Source organism: Episyrphus balteatus, chromosome 1 (genome assembly GCF_945859705.1).
Source record: "Episyrphus balteatus chromosome 1, idEpiBalt1.1, whole genome shotgun sequence".
In the NCBI taxonomy this organism is placed as follows: Eukaryota; Metazoa; Arthropoda; class Insecta; order Diptera; family Syrphidae; genus Episyrphus; species Episyrphus balteatus.
Window position 1 is genome coordinate 19,040,727 of NC_079134.1, and position 13,679 is coordinate 19,054,405.

The window sequence follows — 13,679 nt, forward strand, 5'->3', positions numbered from 1 at the left end:
TTTTCTAAAAATTTAATTCCAAAACAATAATAAGATCGATTCCATTTCTATTAGATGTATGTACTTCATTCAAAGGAGAACTTTAAACCACTTAGATAAGGATTTTTGAAATTTTTTAAAACACCAGCGATACTTTTAGGGCTTAATATTTATTTAAAGGAATTTGAAATCAAAAATATGAAAGGTTATTTAATATTTAATATTACTCGAACCTTTCTTTCTTTTCACAAAAAACAAAGAAGTTTAATAATAATACATTTAATAATGAAAAATAAAATGACTTTCTTCTTCTTTTTTTTTTGTTTGTTTTTTGAAAAAAAAAAAACTATGTATATATGTGTGTGTATATAATATAAGGTATAAATATAATGTATGTAATGTAAAAACTTAAAAATAACTTAAATAACACAAAAAAGTTTTTTTGTAAGATCCATAAGCATCCTATAGATCTACAAGATCACAAATTATCGGTTGATCCTCTGAAAGCATTGAGAATAAAATACATTTTGAAACAAAAAAAAAAGTAATCAAATTAATAAATTTTTTGTAAGTTTTGCGCAATAATAATAGTTTTTTTTTTTTCTTTGTGTGTGTGAGTTTAGAGCTTAGGTAATTTTTTTGTTGCGTTTCTAGCATTTAAGTTTACATAGCGGTTTTGAGTTTTAGTTAAGACAAATTATTAGTTAGGTGGATGGTTGTGTGGAGGGTTGAGATACCGTTACGATGAGCAAATTTTACCAACCAGCATCCAAAAAGCCACTGTTAAATCGTCGGGTTAGAACATAAACGACGGCTTCATAAGTGGCCATCATTATAGCTGTATTTGGTATTTGCCGGACTAGTTGTGTTGCTAGGCCCCTGTAAATAAAAAAACAGAATAATATTTTTTAATTTGTTCATTTGTATCTATTTATTCATATATGGAATTTTAATTTTTGTCTGTACATACATACCACATTTTAATTTAAGTATTTTGTATGGGTTTATACTTTTCTAAAAGTTATAGGGTCAGAATGATCTTGATTTTACTTGGAATGTATAGGATTCAAACAATGACATAGAATGCCAAAAAGTGAGTTCCGTTCCCCCTGAGTGTTTTTTAAAGGGAAATTCTAAGAATCGTGACGTACAAATAATTGTATAATAAGGACTGCTTCATCATAATATTTTTGATTAAGAATTTGTGAAAAAATGCCGAAATATACACGAATTTTTCAGTCTTTGTTGATTTAAGCCTTTAAAGACTAGCAGTTGCCAAAAATATGTATATGATAAGCTAATACAATTTAATAATTTGAGCCTAAGATCACATAATGGTCTCCAGAATATTGCTTTTAGAATTTCGTTGATTTTTTAAATTATTAAGTGTTGCCATACTTTTCGAAACTAATCATTATAGTCTGAAAGCTTCTGAAGAATCACTTTATAATTTGAAAATAAATTCCGAGGATGGGTTTTTGATGCTGCATTTTTTCTCCATATATTTTTGGGCATTCCTCTCTACTTTGCAATTTTTTAAAGTTTAATTTAACCAAATAAAAATTCTTAAAAATAAAACTTAAAATTGCGATATAAATACGTCTTTTTGTGATAGTGGGGGAAAAAAATAATTCTTATTTAACTAAAGAATATATATCTAATAATAAAAATAAAATTTTGTATGCGTCTTCAACGATAAAGGCAAACGCACGCGACCTAGTTGTGTATTTTATTTTTTCACACTACACAAATACGTGGGTTGGGTTTGTATAGCGCCATTCGTCTAAAACATGACAGCGATCAACGCATTTCATGTTATAGCTATAAAGATAAAACTCTTTTAATGACGCGAATATAAATATAAAAATAATTCTAAAAATATAGCCGAATTGACGCGGCTCTGTTTTTCAATGAATTTTAAAAACAAATTTTAAGTGCATTATTAAGGAATGTTGGACACTCGACGATGTTGTATACACCATCATCGTTAATCATTTTGTATAAATATCATTTCAATTGCTATGATAACAAAAATTTATTTGTTTCACACAAATCATTAAACATAATGTTTTATCATTCTTTTTTTGTATTATTAACATCATATTGGAAATATCTAAATGTATCCCTAGGGTATCTACAATTAACTAATAAAAACATCGTCAATCAAAGATAAAGCAAATTCAATACTGAACGAATAAATTAACTTTGAAAATAAAATTGGTATTAAATTTTGTTATTTTAGAAAAAGTCCTGTCTGGACTATTCCATTTTATACAAAAACAAAACATCGCATTTAAGCAAGAAATAAAAAAAAAAAAAATACCTTGACGATAAAATGTGTAAACAAAAATTGGGTTAAAAATAGTAAACACTTTCTTTTTGTTTTGTTTGGATGTGCAATCTGATGTTTTTGATTTAAATGATATGATAACTTTAATTTATTTTTAAAAATTCTCAATAGCTAAAATATTTGTTTTCTAAGCAAGGTTTTCTATCAGTTAGCAACTATATTTTTTTTTCTTTATAAAGATAAGATAAAATGTTTCTTTTTTTATAAGACAGATAAGTTAGGGTTATTCCAATTTTTCAATCTTATCGCAAATAGATATTATTATTTGAATGTTTAAAAAAAAAATTGGTAATTAATATGTATTATATTGTACGATTTTTTAACGTAATTGATATAAAAAAATCTTAATTTCAATTTTCAAAGGGTAGGTTAGTATGGTTGATAACTCGGCAAGTCACATCAATCAATTTGATCTAAATCCTTTGATTCTTTGCGCCTCTCAGAATGAAATAATGTAAAAGACAAATGAAATAAAGAAGGGGGCGCTTTCTGAAATACTTTGAATTTATTGCAGCATGTTTGTTAGTGATTTTATCGATATATCCATTAAGTTGTGACTCTTTAGAGCCCCAACAAGTAAGCCAAAGTAATTATTCACACACCTAAAAACCGATGAACTTGGAAGTTTTCAGAAAATTCTTGTGAATATTACTGTTTTTAACTCCAAAGAAAAAGAGCCATCTAGAATAATAAAATGGGTAGTTTGTGAGTTTTTTTTCTTAAATCTAAACGCACTGAAATTCATTGTGGTTATAAATAAACTTTGTATGTAAGATCTCTTGAAGCAGTTTCACCCACCATATCCTTCGTACAAATGTCGAGTAGCGCAAATGTATTCTCACGCTAGTTTTTGAATTTTCATCTGGCTAACAACAACGAGAAGCAAAGTGGATTCAAAATGATCAACCGATGAACATTAATTTCGAATGATTTGAAATTGTTTTGTAATCAGTGAAAAATTTAGTATGCCACATAAGTGTGGTTGGGTAAAAAAACAAATTGCGAAAAAACTGTTCCAAGTAAATAAGCGGAGTATCATTGAAAATAAGCGTTGGAATAGAAATTTGTCAAAAATTCCCCAAAATTTTTTTCTAGATCTTTGGGTTAAATTCAAATGATTTTATCAGACTCTACAGACACAGTCGCCCACAGAGAGGAGCAAGAGGAGAAATTTTGCCATCTCTTGGCTCTGAACCAAAACTTTCTTAGGATGCATTTAATATTCTCTTGGCTCTGAACCAAAACTTTCTTAGGATGCATTTAATATTTTTGTACAATGGACTTTTGACAAATACAACAGGTGATATGCCCTACCTGGCCTTGAGCCAAGGCAACATTGTTTAGTTTGCTCTCTTTTAGACAAAATCTCACTGACGCCTATGACTGCAGACTTGAAGACTGAAAGGGAGTCTATTGCCAATTTTTTAGTAAAACTGTCTCTTACACAGTCTCATTTATAATAATTGGAACAGCTTATAAATTAACAATAAATAATAAGAAAACAAAAACAAAATATGTAATTACCTATAGAGTCCAGCTCGACCTTCTTCCTTCCATACGGTATGTAATGTTTGCCAAAATTTATTGTACTTGTTACCTTCTTCTCTCAGTCTTGTCCTCGCAACTTCATGTGGATAGGCAATACACGATGCAATTGTCTTAGATGTGGCACCAGCCATCATAAATTCAAGAAAATCTCTCGATGTTTTCAAATCTCCTGGATGATGTGTACCATGATACTCAACCTAAACAAAATTTATTTAACAAATTAAAAATCAATTATATATCAGTTAGTGTTAAGGTTAAACAAACCAATTTCGATTTGATGGCTTCATAGATGACAAAATGAACAACAGTCTCAGAGATTCCAACATAACTAGCTGTAATACCCTTATAGAAAGCCCTCACACCACCCTGTGCGTATATTCGTGCAATGCACTCTCTAACTGTCATTTGAACTTTGGAGTTATAGTCCAATTGTAGTCGGGTTTTAACAAACCAAATTGGATTTGTTGCTGAGGAAGCTGCAAAACCTGCGCATGATGCGCTTAGTATGTGTACCACTGGTGAATCTTTTCGAACAACGCTATAAAAATCAAAAATGTAAAATTTAATTAATATTGAATAAAAGGGTATTCCAAATACTTACCCTAAACTATTTAACATAGATTTTGTTTGAGAATAAGTGCAGAAATAAATTGCGCGTGATGGTGCTACGCCAACGAGATTCGGACCCAATCCTTTGAATAAAGCTCGTGGTCCTTCATTTTGTACTATGTGCCTGGAAAAAAGAATATACAGAATGAGTAAGAGAAACGACCCATTTAAAGGGGTAAAAACTTACTTCAAACATTGCACGATGCTCATACTTTTAGCTGTTGATGATATGCCACAATGTGAGATGGCCATTATCTTAAACAAAAAATAAATTCAGTTAATTCAATTGTTCAAATTATTAGTGTGAATTTACATTGAAGGTAATTAGACACACAGGAATCGAAGGAACATAGAAATTAAGAAAACAAACACAACTAAGGAATAAAATGTACTACCCTCCGGACACCCCCAATCACCTGTGGCTGCGGTCGTTTTCGTAGAATTGTTGTACATAGTTTACGGCGTTGTTCAGGTCTAAGGAGTCCCTCATTTTGATGGGCACATCCTGGTGCTTCTGGTAGGCGTGGTGGTGACACAAATGACGATGAACTTTGTAGCCGTGTCTTAACAACTTCCAAGGGACATGTTAATACAGCTCCAACTGTGCCAGCAGTTCTAAATTAAAGAGAAAGAAAAAAATAGAATTTAGTACATACTCGTAGTCATAAAATTTGTTTGTAAATAAGAGATAAATTTAGATGACAAAAAAAAAAAATATAAGAAAATAAAGAAAGCGAAAACAACAAATTGCACATGGCAACTTTAACACCAGTGAATGTCTCAAAATAAATTGTTTTGATTGCTTAACGCGCGCCGCTGTTACCCGCAAAACACTTTTAGGAATTGATTTTTAGTCGTTTTTAATTTAATTTGATTCTTTTCGAGTGCCAAGTGTGGGTAAGTCAGCAAAAAGAAAAACAATTGGCGAAAAAAACATACAGAAAAGCTACATTCTTCGATTGAGATGGTCAAGTTTTTTAATAATTAATGTCATTTTTTTTTGATAAATTAGTTTCTTTTTGTAAATCTAATTAAACATTTAAGAATTTACATATATAAGGGTCCCCTTAAACCAACACTTCCAAACCGAAAGAAGACAAAAACTGATTTTTTACTGAACTTTATAATGATACGCTTTGTAATTTTAACTAAGCATTGAAAACGCCAAATCACCGCTAATAAGAATACCCATTTTGTTCGTAAAAGTCTATAAGTGTGAAGCTCAAGAAAAAAAATACACAATTTCTATACAATTTACCCTATAATTGATAAATTAAAAATAACAATTAAGATAGTTCGCGGAGGCAGGCATTTTAAAATTGTTTGCTATTTCGTGTAAGGACATTTGTTGACATTTTCTCTTGGCTTTAAAATATAATTTGAGGTTGAAGGCTAGAAAAAAATAATAAATATTTAAATATTCGAAAATACAATGAATTGTGGGAAATATATGTTTCTATTTCTTTTGTAAACAATGTTCATTTACGTTTATTAAGCAAAACTAACATAATGAATAGGAAATAGAATTGTCATTTCTGTGATGCAACATTGAAAAAGAAAATTTCTTCTTGCTTATAAATTTTGTGAGAAAAGATTTGGATATTGTCAGTATCATATAGGAAGGTAGGTATGTAGGTATTGTAGGTTTATTATAATACCTAGTCTAGCTATAAGTTCTATTACAAATAAAATAGTAACACATTTGTTATGTATGTCACAGAAAAAAATAAATGTGCTTCGGGCTTACATTTCCTCAAATAATTATAAATTCCTGTATAGATTTTTTGGTCACGTCCTTTAATCCTTTCAGCGAGCTGTAATCCAAAGGTTCAAATCTGGACTTTCCGATGGTCTTTTTATGTGTTATAAAATCTGGAAAATTTATCCTTAGCCACATCTGTTTACTTTTTGCTTTTATTTTTGCAGAAACAGTCATTTTGAAGGATCCATCTTTCTGAATTGTAATGGATGGATGGATTTTGATGGGTATTGCTATCTCTGAAAAATAAATGATCAAAAAATATCGCATATGATCTTATTTCTAACGGGTGAGCCATGGCTGCTTGAAATCGTGTAATAGAACTTATTGCTAGATTAGGTACACATAAATTGATATCTTTTCCCAAATTTTCTGTTTGACAACTTTTAGATGTAACGCTAGTGAAAAATAAAGTTCCAAAATGCTGAGCGGCACCTCTTTAAGTTGTCAAAATCAAGTGAAATTTAAAAAATCAGCTTTTTTCAGCATAGAATTGAATAGACTTGGATTGGAACTTACATTTTCAGGATCTCATACAATCTGCAGAAATAAGTTTAATACGGTAGCGAAAAGTTGACGAAATGAATTGAATTTTCCACAAATTTCATTTAAGTACATACATGCATACCTAGTTTTTATGTAGAAAAAATTATCCAAATCATATCAGAGGATATTCTTTAATTTTTTTGCTGATGAATCAACCATATATATTAATTTCATTAGGTACCAATATCTGGTTTTGAAAATAACAAAATATAACAGGATACAAATTTCACATTGAAAAGGCAAGTAAATGTAAGAAATATTCCAGTAGGGAGAAAATCTCCCAATCTCATTCGTTTCTAAAAACTTTAAGTGGTCAATCTATATTAAGTTAAAAACAAAAGTATTTCATCATCCATTCAGTTCAAAATATATGTGTCAGAGGTCAGAGCTTTGATCTTTAATCGAAGCCCAGACCCTCCCCAGGGAAAATCACTGAATGAACCTACTACAAACAGAGTGTAAAGTTCATAGATAAGGTTTGCCACTCAGAGTTTATAGAAGTTCACACAAACGAGAATAAATAATTTCATTAAAATTTTCCAAAACTAGCTTGATGTTATAAATGTTTATTCTGAACCAAGTATAAATTTTATGTATGTACTAAATAGTCTTATCAGATTACAAATTTAAGTTGAAGGCCAGGTAAGGTAGTCTATTAGATAAAACAAAATTTTGAAATTTATAATAAACAAACATTCCTTATCGAATTTTGAACGCACATTAAACAAAATGCAAGCGACGCAATAAATTATATTAATAAACTAAACCCCTACAAGTTAACTCCCCAGCAAAGTGTATTTACCCACTTATAACAATCAAGTGGTGGTTAAAAATATAAAAAAATAAAAATGGACAAACACAAAATTTAGCTCATTATCAGTTGTTATTTTGATAAAGTACCCTGCATGTCGTCGACAAGCCCTCAAAAATGTTTTCAAATTAATATTTGAAAACAAAAATATCAATTTTGTATATTTATAACCAAAAAAATTAATAAAAAAATTCACAATTAAGAAAAAATAACCTAAACCGATTCATTGCGCCTGATGCCTTCGAGAGAAAACTAGTTTCAAGTGGATTCCCGAGAATAACACAGATAACCTCAAATCTGGAATCTGCGAAGATGAATGATGTGTATAAAATAAAATAATCACGTTGAACTTTTATATTATAAACTTGATTAGATGAAAGACATTAATTTAATCAGTGAGCCGACATGTTATTGCATTTTTTTAGTTTTCAGTTTCGTTTTTTTTCTTTGTAATTTTTTAAAGCATAATTTTAAAGTAATTGCGTTGAATAAATGAAACTATAATTACGTAGGTATACATTACATTACCTGAGTTCACAAAAATAATTTCATAAATATAAAATTGACAATTTGTTCAGTCAACTGTGCTCATAATTTAGAGGAAAATGAAAAATAATTCCATTTTTACTGTAGGTAATTTCACAAAGTGAACAAAAAGTTGCAAACATTTATAAATATGACTTTGTTATCGTTCGTGACGGGAATTATAAATAGAACTTAAAATAGATGAAGTAGTTAGCCAGTGTTGCGTAAGTAATTTGCTGGAACAATTACCGATGATTTAAATTGATTGTTAAAGTTTTGTTTGTAGTTTTTTTTTTTACTGTCGTTCGAATTTTTCAACAAAAAAAGTATCTGACAGCATCACCCGTACCATTTTTGTTTTTTGCTGAAATAAATTAAAAACTAAAGAAAGTGCATTTTTTAATAAGACAGGTTCATAGTTTTGTTTTTACTGGAAGATTGTTTTTTGGTTCGTTTTATACAAGCATTTAGAAAAAACAAAACTCTAGATCTTATTAATTTTTAATTCGTGGTTTAAAAAATTCAGTATATTAATTCTTGAGATTTCATTCATAATACTTTATTTTTATTAAGTAGAAAAAATGTAGGTACACAAAAAAAATAAGATTTTCAAAGAAATGTTAATTTTATTCAATGTAATAAAAAATTTTAGTTTTGTTCAAACTATTAAGGTACTTTATATAACGGTTTTTCGTTATTGAGTAGCATTTTTTTTCTTTTGATTTTGAAAGATCCATTTATTCTCTTTAATTTACTTAGGGCCAATTTATTGAGCCTCCATTAAATTTTGAAATTTATCGCTTTAGTTAACGGCCTCGTTAAACTATTGTCGCCTTTAAGTATACATCATTAAAAATTCATTTAATTCACTCTTCTTTAGTTAAAGTCCTTACTTTTAATGGAAACTTTAAATTTAAAACTCTGTTAAAAATATCCTAGGGATTTTTTATTTTGTTTGAAAAATAATCTGTCAAAAGCTACAATTTTGTCAAATCAAAGAGATTTGAATTGGAAGAAAAACCAAAAAACTATGACCCGTAAGTATTTTGCAGCTAAAAACGCCAGAAAATACAAGAGATTAACGATATACCAGTGGTAACCAAAGAATGCTACAACCTACAATTGAAACCATGAGAAGAAGAAGGAGTTAAGTGAAATTTTTAATTTTTTCCATCGGTGTCAAATAACAACTTAAATTTAAGTGTTATCGGCATTCATCTCGTGTCATTGGTTTAGAAGTAAGCTTTATATCTCTTCTTCTCATGGCTTCAATTGCAATGTTATGTATGTTATGTATGTATTATGCAGCATCTCAAAAATGATTAGTTTTGAAGTGGAGAATATAATCTAGTATTATCTGTGCGAAGTAGACAAGAAATGCATTAATTTCTTTGAATTTTGTTCTTTTTTATGGTACAAATGCATGTGTGTATACCTACAAAAAATTCTAGTTTGGACTTTTTTCATAATTTTGATGTTTTTTTAATAATTAAAGAATTTGACATTTTTCAAATAAAATAATAATTCAAATAAAAAAAATAAATGAAATGACATTTGACACTAATGGAGAGTGAATAAATAGAAATTCTGTTTAAAACCTCCATTAGCTCTAAAAATCCCTCTTAAAAGGTCGAATTTGGTGTTTTAACTAAAACTACTTTTAAATGTAATGCTCAATTAGTTAATGATGCCAAACTTCAAAAAAAATCCTTAAAAGAGGCTGAATTAAACGAAATTGGTTTTTAGTTTAAAATTCCCTTTTTTAATGGCGATTTAAGTTTAATGGAGAGTCAATAAATTGGGCCTTAGGTCCAATTTATTCACACTCCATTAAATTTAAAGTCGCCATTAAAAAAGGGAAATTTTAAAATTTGTATGCGATTTGACAGTTTTATAATTTTTAATGGAGCCTTTAAAAATAATGGAGAGTGAATAAATTGGGCCTTAGTATTTTTTTTAAATAAATAATTTTTTAGTTTTTAAATTAAAACAAGAAAAACTAAAGAAAAAAATTAATAAATTAATTTATGGTTCAAACGAAAAGACTGAGCTGTTTTTATCGTTAAGAAGCTCAAAAATTTAAAACCACTAAAATCCAGTTAAAATTTGTTTGTCAAAAATTAAAATTTTTCCAGTTTTACTCATTTTTTTATTGAAATATTCTTATTTTATCAACAAAAAAAAATGGTAAGTAGACAGAAAATATGGATCTTTTAAGATCAGAGTGGTCTACCACCAGACCCACTACATTTAAAAATATTTGGGATTAAGTGCAGATCAAATTTTTTTTTTCAGGCAAAGGAAAACGAAATTTTTTCCAATAACACTTAATTTAATTTATCACATTTAAAGATCACAAAAATTATGTTTTGCTCACCTTGCTTTGCTAACGTGAGGGACATACAAATATGCCAATTTATGTCACTTTTTTAATCCATTTGAAGAGAAGGTAAACCAATTTAATCTAAATCTAAGATTCGTTTCCGAAAACATTATTTAGGAAGTATTTTTTTTTTTTAAGGGAGATAATAATAAAAAAAAAAACACCACTAAAAGTAAGTTCTCCTTATGAATCTAATTTGTAATTGTATTTTTGGTTATATTAGTCAAATTAAAAATCTTCTGAGGAAGCTGGAAAGAAACCGGCGAAACGTAGGGTAACAAAAAGATGAATTAGTGTTTCATTAATTGCATCTAAAAATAAAGATCATTAAAGCCCAAATAAAACATAAAACTTTAAACGAGCTTGGAAATTAATTAAAAATTTAATCCAAATATGAAACATTACAAAGATTAATAGCATATTTGTTATCAATGGTTTGGCAACGGATGAAAACCAAAATACTTGCTCGTTGAAGTTGTAGCTGGAAGTTGTAACTGAAATTTCGAAAAAAATGTATATCGTTCAGGTATTCTAGGAAAGAAATTGATAATTTTTGTATGTACATATCTTCCGATTCCCAATACAAAAGTTGTGAGTGTTTTTTCTTATTGGCACCATATCAAAAGTCTAATCAGAAACTTAAAATAAGGTAGGTATGTTTTTGAAAAATAGAAAACGTTGTCCACAAAAAGTTATAATTTTACTGACCTACACAAAAATAAAATACATTACCAATAACAAAGGCCACTTTTAAAAAAAATACATATTCATTTAAACTCTTTAAATCATTATCGATTTATTATAAATTTTATGAACAATTAACTTTTCAGTCCAAAAATTTCCCAGACCCATAAACAGGAAGTTGATAACGATTAACGGTTGTTAAACTTTTACTAAGCCATCATTGCCTCTTTTATTTAGTAGCTTGTGTATAAAAATTACCTAACCTCAACCTATAAAAAATATATAATATAGATACAAATACAGGGCTCATTTTTATGACAAAAGTTTATACCTACGGTAATTCATGTGTATTAACTGAGACGTATTAAATATGAAACGAATAATAATAACGTGTGCATTATTAATTTTTTTTTCTTGACTTTTCATGAAAAGCATGAAGAACGTGTACCTTAAGTACACATCATGTACAACAAAATAATTATAAGACGACATTATAACAAGTGGAACTAGGAACATAATGTATCTATAAATATTTCTATGATATCTATCATCTGCATGAAAATTGATTTTACTTCACAATGAAAATGAAAGAAAAAAAAAAAAACTACATAGTTGTACACCCTTCTAAAACCCACACATATTCAAGGTCACCAGCTGTTGGCAAGGATTTTTGTTCACTTAGCAAACAAATAGAAAAATACCAAGCTCTTTTCTCGAAGAAAACACTTTTTATTTTTTTTTGTGGAGATACGAGAAATCATACAACAGCTATGTTGACTTTTTATCTATAAGGATTCTTTTGATATTGTGCAAGTCCTTGGCAGGGTATATAAAATAAACTTATATAAACGAATTTGATGCTGATAAAAAAAAACACTTAATTTATTATCAAACTTCATTATGAACATAAAGAACTATAAAAACATCATGAAACCAGAATTAAACTTTGGCATTTTATGAAAGCCATTTATCTGTCTTCACATTTTTTTATATTACAGGACTTTATACCTACCTTTTTGTTTGGTCGATAGTAAGGAAAAAATTAAGAAGCATCAACGGGGTTGTGCAATTTTTACGTAAACAATTTTTGTTTTTGTTACTTTAAGGATTTTTTTTGAAGAATATTGAGAAACATTTTTGGCAACAAAACTGCTGCACAGTAGTTCGAATTGTATGAAAAACCGTTCCTTAATTTAAAAAACATATGAGCCTCATAGTCGGTTTTTATTAAATAAGAAAAATTAGGTTAAACAATTACTTTTGTATTTTTTTACATTAAAAAACATTTGCGTCTTGCTTGCATATTCTTACACGATATCTGCTGAGTCCTTACATATTCGAAAATTAATTTTCAGTGAAGTTTAAATTAAAAAAAAACAAAAAAAAAAAAGAATATAATTCCAATGACTCACCAACAAAATCTTGTCATCCGCAATTCAAAGTATATTCGAATACTGCATATTCCAGCTGGCTGGAAGCAATTTTCGTAATTCATCTGCAGGTACCATATCGATTGGATACCATCAGAGAGAGCACGGAAGTTGGAAACCAGTCGATTGCTCTGAAAAGAAGTTTACAAAAAGTGAGGCTTGCAGAGGGAATACAAAAATAATTTTTTGCAATTTTGATTTGAATAGAGCAAGACAGAAGAATAAACGATAAATTTTATGTAAAAAAGATTTTTAATTTATGTAAAATTATGTACTTAGATTTTTGTATATAGAAGATAATAATATAGAACTATATTCATTGTGTCTTTAGTTATAGACTTTTACTCCAGGGAAAAATGAATTTTTGACTCGAAGTTTGTTTTCATAAAAAACAAAGGGCTTTTTGCTGTATTTGATTGAACCTTGAGATGTCTTAACATAAACGCAATTTTTAAATAGTGACTACTTAAATTGAAAAGACTTTTTAAAATTATCCAAAAATCTTGTAGACTCGATGAAATACGATAAAAATCATCTGTTATTTTTTAGTTAATTTTATTCATATTCATCCAAGACTTGCCTCCTAGAAATTATTTTTATTTTTTAGATAATACAGATTAAACAAATTAAATTATTTGTTTAAGAACCAGTTTTCTGAATTAGGTTTTCAATTAAATATCAAAACTTGATTGTGCATATTTAAATTGTTTTTAAAACGAAAATTAAGGTTGATGACTTTGTTATTTCTAGTAGAAATCAAAATGTTTTTGATTTAACTAAAAATAGAATATTAATTTAAATACAAATTATTTTGTTTTTGAATTTAAATTAAAGAAAACAGCATAGTAATAATATAAAAATTGATAATAACTACCAATGAAAAAACGGAAACAACACACCCTTTTTTGGCAATAAATCCACTGGAGATATGATGGTAAATCTCACCTAAGAGTGAAATAAATTTTAATGTCCTGGAGGAAGTAATATTATTGTGCTTGATATTTCATTAGCATTTAATAGAGTTAAGCACAAAGCTCTTTTTTATATAAAATTAG

The 13,679-nt window shown here is 28.4% G+C and overlaps 1 protein-coding gene across 4 annotated transcripts in view; it reads right to left on the minus strand.

Annotated features, from left to right (window-relative positions):
* Window positions 1-316: 316 nt before the first annotated feature.
* Window positions 317-13,679, minus strand: part of LOC129906304 (mitochondrial carrier protein Rim2) — a 29,705-nt gene continuing 16,342 nt past the window's right edge. Inside the window, exons 1-8 of one of the 4 annotated variants that reach the window (XM_055982007.1) lie at window positions 7,816-7,970; window positions 4,882-5,101; window positions 4,674-4,741; window positions 4,479-4,610; window positions 4,142-4,415; window positions 3,854-4,074; window positions 743-858; window positions 317-479 (exon numbers count right to left, since the gene is read on the minus strand). In XM_055982007.1, coding sequence (XP_055837982.1) covers window positions 442-479; window positions 743-858; window positions 3,854-4,074; window positions 4,142-4,415; window positions 4,479-4,610; window positions 4,674-4,741; window positions 4,882-5,101; window positions 7,816-7,829 — 1,083 coding nt within the window. In that variant the 5' untranslated portion in view covers window positions 7,830-7,970 and the 3' untranslated portion in view covers window positions 317-441. Of the gene's footprint in view, window positions 859-3,853; window positions 4,075-4,141; window positions 4,416-4,478; window positions 4,611-4,673; window positions 4,742-4,881; window positions 5,102-7,815; window positions 7,971-13,679 lie in introns of those variants that run through there. The other 3 variants (XM_055982005.1, XM_055982004.1, XM_055982006.1) reach the window with 3 other exon arrangements.